At 37.2% G+C, this 6,291-nt stretch overlaps 1 protein-coding gene and 1 long non-coding RNA gene across 2 annotated transcripts; one reads left to right on the top strand and one right to left on the bottom strand.

The window, feature by feature from the left end:
* The first annotated feature begins 967 nt into the window (after positions 1 to 967).
* On the top strand, positions 968 to 3,821 carry LOC124374264. The gene is made up of 3 exons (XM_046832511.1): positions 968 to 1,197; positions 1,618 to 1,930; positions 3,641 to 3,821. Exons 1-3 carry the CDS (start codon positions 1,058 to 1,060, stop codon positions 3,671 to 3,673), a joined length of 486 nt encoding a protein of 161 aa, XP_046688467.1. The 5' UTR covers positions 968 to 1,057; the 3' UTR covers positions 3,674 to 3,821.
* A 298-nt stretch (positions 3,822 to 4,119) lies between these two features.
* Positions 4,120 to 4,577, bottom strand: LOC124374265. Its single transcript, XR_006923537.1, has 2 exons — positions 4,474 to 4,577; positions 4,120 to 4,198 (listed from the first exon to the last, which is right to left on the bottom strand). It is a non-coding gene; the product is annotated as an uncharacterized LOC124374265 (long non-coding RNA).
* Between the last annotated feature and the right edge of the window lie 1,714 nt (positions 4,578 to 6,291).

Here is a 6,291-nt window from a genome sequence, read left to right as displayed (position 1 = left end):
TATGTTTTATTACACTTTTCTACAGGATATAAAATTACTTCAGGGCTCTTTTCTAGTGTAAGATGTTCAAACTTATTTACTTTGTGGTCTCTGGACGCTATTACCACAAGTTTGTGGTATAACTCCAAATGTTTCTGAATTAATTTGGGTTCGGACTGGTTACACTATCACTAATGGTCGGCCGTAAGAAATCTTAATCTGGGTTACAGTTAAAACTGTCTCACTGACCCGTCCAGAGCAGGCATTTGACAACAATAACGAGGCCAGAGCTGAATAGTTTTCACACTGGAAGAGCCGGGCCAGGTTATTTTTGTCATCGGCCAAATCGTACACTCTGTCCTCGTTCACTGGATGAGGATCAAACAAGTACAGCTGTTCCTGGAAGCGCCAAAAAGCAACTGTAATTGTTTGTCCAGTGAAGAGAAACCCAATGTTTTCAAAATCCTCGGCCATCAAAACCTTCCAAAACATTGGACAGAGATAAAATACAGTCATCCATATCTCCCACTGCCAAAGGATACAGAGCGTCGTGCCACAAAGGAATTTTCTAATAACGGATACGGACTGTTCGTTGAATGAGAAAATCGGTAGGAAGTTCATTCAGCACACAAATACCGGTTTCCACCCATAGCCATACGATTCTCATCTCGCAATGTATTGTAAATACGATCACCAGTGATGAGAATCGTATCGATAGCCGTTGTAGAAAATTCCAAACCAAGGGCCTTCCACGCAAGGGCACAAGCAGAAATCGCAGTGCACTGAGAGTTTTTGCTCGTCGGAAACAACTCCTCGTTCCCTTGATGGAAAGAGCCCTTAGCAACGCAATAAAAACGACATAGTCGGTACCGGTGAACTAATCAATGATCACAAAAAAGAAATTAATTTGGAAAGACTAAAGGCGTGCGCCAGATATGCGTCATTCGGCAAGCACCGATTGTTTGACGTTCGGCGAACTAGTTTGTCTTGCTATTTGCCGATTAACGAGCAGACGTCTACACACATGTGAGGTTTTCCGAGCACGTGTTCGTTCTGGGAATAGCAAATAATCGTCAACATGGATGTCGATGTTGATGATGCTCTTCTTGCTTATCACGCTTTTATAATTTTAACTGGAGGATATTTACTGCTAAAAATGAAAAGGAAACCTAGAAGAAGGAGATGGTGGGCGGTATCCGTAAATCGTAATAGAAGCCAGTAAGTACCTTGTAAATAATAACTGAATTTTGTTTGTTATCCCTGGGAATGTTGGGACCACTTCTCAATATATATAGTAATTGCACTAAGATTAAGCTATAATATATTGTAGAACAGCTTACCCAATGTTTTTGTATATTTAGTTAGGTATACAGTTTTCAGCTAATACGTTTAAATAAAAAAATACCCCCGTCGCAACTTACGTACTAAGCATATTTAATATTTTCGATGACACACACACATACACACACATAGTATTTATACATGGTTTTATATATATATATATATATATACACCATGTTATGATAACTTATATATATATATATATATATATATATAAGTTATCATGATCTTGGGCTTAAGTCTTACCATGCCACCTACAGTAATAATTAACACTTTATTGCATGTTTCTGATTTCAGGTACAGCGGTACAAACTTATTAGCAGATTTGTTAAAAGAGCCTTCTGGACAGTTCCAAAACTTCTGTAGAATGTCTAATGAAGATTTTAGTTCACTACTAGCAAAAGTAACACCTTTGATTGCTAAGAAAGATACAAAGTGGAGGAAAGCAATACCACCGAATGAACGTTTAGCCATAACCTTACGATTCCTAGCAACAGGAGATAGTTTTAAAAGCCTGCATTACTTGTTTAAAGTATCACCCCAAATAATATCAGAGATAATTCCAGAAGTATGCAGCTCAATAATTGAAGTACTGAAGGATGTTATTAAGGTAAGCATAATAAAATTTTCAAACTCATTTTATTCGTCACGTTGTACAAGAACATTTACATCATTTACGTATTATTGTTATTAGGTTTAGCATTTAAACAATAAGTATATATTATTTAGTAACATATTAAGTAACCAATTATTTAAATTTGGAAAAGTAGTTTTCAAGTCCAACATTTGGAGGATGTTCACTATTTTCAGCATCAGAACATACTACAACAGTTCCAGAGAGAGCATGTAATTCGTTGGAATCACTTGGAACTGTGTACAATGTTAAAGTTTCATCAGGACATGGGGATGAATTTACAGAAGCTGACGAGGAAGGTGATGGTTGCATGAAGTAGGTGTTTGCCCGATGTTGCAGGTCCTTTCACCATTCTCATTTCAAAAAGAACGTTGTCAATCCGGTGCATACATATTTCCCTTGTAGACTCGTCCATCGATTTTAATTTTGCCGCAACTAATTCGCCGTATATGTCACATAAGTGTTTTTCTTTTTTTGGTTGAAGTGATTGTAAAGTAGTAAACGCAGCATCCATCTTCTTTTTTATCTCAATTTCTTCAGCTGTTCTGGACTTTTTTTCGTGGTGGAGGTTTTTTAAAGGAAGATGAGGCATAGTTAGGCGAAGTTGTGGCACAAGCAGGTAGAACAATAGCTGAAAAGAAACATTACAATATAATGGAATAAAATATATATGCAAAGCACAATTTTGTATGTCATGTTGTAAAGTTACAAAAATAATTAAAGACAAATTCATTAAGTATCTTAATAACTCCAGTACTACAACGGTGCAAATTATGGGACTCCCACACGAATTACGGTGATGGATAGTCAATAGAAAAAAACACATTACCTTCGTTTCTTTGTTCAGGCTCTTCCCTGCTGGCAGATGGTACATTATCTGATAAATTTGGCAAATCTATGTTCCTTTCGGCTTGGAATTGCTCTTCATTTGGAGGTGGAGCCACCTGAAATCACAAATGTAGTAACTTTGTATAATGTAAAGTATTACAATGACACTAATTTTAAATAACATTTTCAGCTTCCTGCTACTGCGACTGAGTGGAGGAGAATAATTAGTCGGCATTTCGAGGAACTGTGGAATTTCCCACACTGCATTGGTACTATTGATGGGAAACACGTAACAATTCAGTCACCAATCAACAGTGGATCCGAATTCTTCAATTATAAGAAATACTTCAGTATTGTACTCATGGCGCTGGTTGACGCTGAGTATTGTTTTATGTTCGCTGATTGTGGCTGTCAAGGAAGACTGAGTGATGGTGCAGTTTTTTAAAAACACTGTACTCTACAACAAAATAAAAAGTAAGAGTTTGAAATTTACCTAACGATGAGCCGCTACCAGGGAGACAAAAACTGATGCCGTATGTATTTCTTGGTGATGATGCATTTGCTTTAAGTAAGCGACTCATGAAGCCATTTCCAGGTAGCCATGAACAAGGTAGCAAACCCCGCATTTTTAATTACCGTCTATCACGAGCCCGAAAGAATAGTAGAGAATACGTTCGGAATAATGGCTAGTGTTTTCCGTGTACTAAGGAAGCCAATGCTACTACAACCTGACAAAGTGGCACTAGTTTACTATGACCTGTGTTATTCTGCATAATTTTTTAAGAAGAAGCAGGACATCACGATCGATGTACACTCCAGCGGGAACCTTTGATTCTGAAGATAATGGTATGGTTACAGGAGGGTCGTGGAGGGAAGATACCGCTGATATGACATCTATGTTACCTCTACAGAAAGTGCCTAGGAAGCCAGGTACCGCAGCAAAGGAATACAGAGAAGAGTTTGCTGAATACTTTATGAACAATGGAAAAATCCCCTGGCAAAATGACTACAGTTAAATACATGTGTACCCTGTACCATTGATTTTAAATAAATAAATATAAATATTTTACCTCTGAACTAAGTGTCTCTCTCTTGGCAGGTTCTTATCTTTGAGAAATCTTTCCATGATTTCATAAGCAAACCAATTTGGTTTGTATATATCATCAGATCCGGCTCCACTTTTACAGCTTTCCTTAACCTTTTTCAAACACGTTCTAAATGAAGCCATCAGAGAGTCTTTTTTCTTTTTCAATTCGGTGACAGAAAACTTGTTACCCATCTTGCTTTCGATTCTTTTCCATGCATCGTATATTTCATTTCTATTTTTGTGATTGGGATGAGAAGGGTTCCAAATAACTGGTTCATTCTCATAGTATTGTAAGAAATCCAACACCAACTCATTAGGCCACTCCATACCTTAAAATAAGAATAAAATTATTGTTTATGTTATTTTTCTTAAGTTCATAAAATGTTAATGAGTTAATGGGGAACCCCGGTCAATAACTGTATAGGACATGAAAACCCTTAAAATTGTAACTTTAATCATGACAAAATATTAAATATTAATATTTGTAGGAATTTTTAAAACATTTAAAGAATTCAGTTTATAATTCAGTAGCCTGGTCATTCACTAGTTTTCAGCCAAATAAGAACTACTTAACCTCAATTTAAGAAAATAAAATTCGTCTTACCCAATAGTCAATGAGGCTCTGATGACAAAATTGGAAACCGTGAACAGTTCTTATCTCCCAACCACAAAGCCGAATGTGTGGATGAAGCAAAGTTTGCCTTTTCCCAAAATATTCGTCCACTTTGATGTGTGCAAAAGACCGACACTGAACGGGAAACAACGAGCACTAATGTTTTGCTGCTTGCCGAATAGACAAACAGACATCCACACTGCTCGCGATTCGGCGAGTCGCTGCTCGGTGCTTGACGAATGACGCATGTCTGGCGCCGCCTTAATGTAGTAGTGTTGAAACAATTCAAAGCTTTCAGGAAGTGTTGTAATCGCAAATTTCTCCGTCCCTATCTACGAATGTACGGACAGATCAGGCTCTGTTTCACACGGCCTAAGGTACTCTGTTACGTACCGTACAGAGCTCGCCGGACTCTGCATTTCAAGATTAGTAGATAGGGATAGACTCAATTTTATACAGTGAACCAAACTTTTAACTTTGAGGACGTTTTTGTAGCTTAACCGTTGTAGATACGATAAAAAGTGACTGGACATTTTATGTAGGAAATATAATTTGTTTTGGGTGTTCTGACCTCAGATTTTTGATATAACCTCTAGTTTTGCCGCTATTTACTACTTACTAAAGGTGTGTACGGTAAAATCACGTACTCTGTCCCTACCTACTATCTTCACAAAATTTCAAATTTTCGGGTAAACCGTTAAAGATACATGAAATATACACATGACCTTATTTGTAGATCTTCCAATTTTCTGTCAGGCACTGAAATTAAAGTTCAGCTAATGCCACTCATTCAGCCGCTGTCGAGCTCAAATCATTGTTTTTAACGCGAAAGTCACGGTATTATCAAATATGCCGACGTTTTCTCGCCTAATAATAAGAGATAGAGCAAAAAGTCCCTGAACATTTTTTGTTTTTTACTTCATTTACTACTTTTCATTAAGGTTTGAAACTACGTTGGAATAACGCCTAGGCCGCTATCAGGTCCGCAAATAAAATTTTCACGTGAAAATTACAACATGTTTACGTTTAAACACGTTTTGCGGCTAAACCAATTGAGATAGGGCCAAATGTCGCTAGAACTTTTTTGTAGATCACTTTGTTTTCTAAATCCAACTTTGGTCTTGTTTTGAGCAACGTCCAACAGTTTGGCCGCTATCGACCCCAGACACATGTTTTGCACGTAAAATTCTCAAAATATTTGCATTTAAACGCCTTTTGTGGCCGAAACATTGTAGATAGGGCAAAACTTACTGGAGCTCTTTTGTACAACATTTGGTTTTCTAAATCTTGTTCAAAATACCTTTCGAGCTACAACGAACGGTTTTGCCACTATCGGGCTCGGAATATAAATTCTCATATGAAAATTATATACAAATTGCACATAATAAAATTTTTCGGCTGAACTAATGGAGATAGGGCCAAAAGGGACTGGACCTTTTTATAGATCACATAGTTCTCTAAATTGCACTTTAGTTTTTGTTTTGAGCTATGGCTAACCGTTTAAACCGTTATCGGGCCCGCAATCTAATTTTTCACATGAAAATTACACAGGTTTTGCACATTATCGCATATTGCGGTCATTGGACTTTATCTTATTATTAAGTTGATCAGGGGGTTTCATTTACTCAGGAGTGATTCCCGGGAGGGGGGAAATTTATTGACCAGGTAATCCCAAACTGGAGCAATTTCCACAACATGTGGTCGTATAGATCTTAAAATCACTTAAGATAGACAATACACGATAAAACTTTTGCCATTGAGAGCGTTTATCGGGCTTATGCAAGTATATACGAAAAAAGTTCTTGACCT

Source organism: Homalodisca vitripennis, unplaced genomic scaffold, assembly GCF_021130785.1.
Source record: "Homalodisca vitripennis isolate AUS2020 unplaced genomic scaffold, UT_GWSS_2.1 ScUCBcl_7704;HRSCAF=15499, whole genome shotgun sequence".
NCBI lineage: Eukaryota > Metazoa > Arthropoda > Insecta > Hemiptera > Cicadellidae > Homalodisca > Homalodisca vitripennis.
Note: the sequence above shows the minus strand (reverse complement) of the source record. Positions and strands in the feature narration are given on the sequence as shown.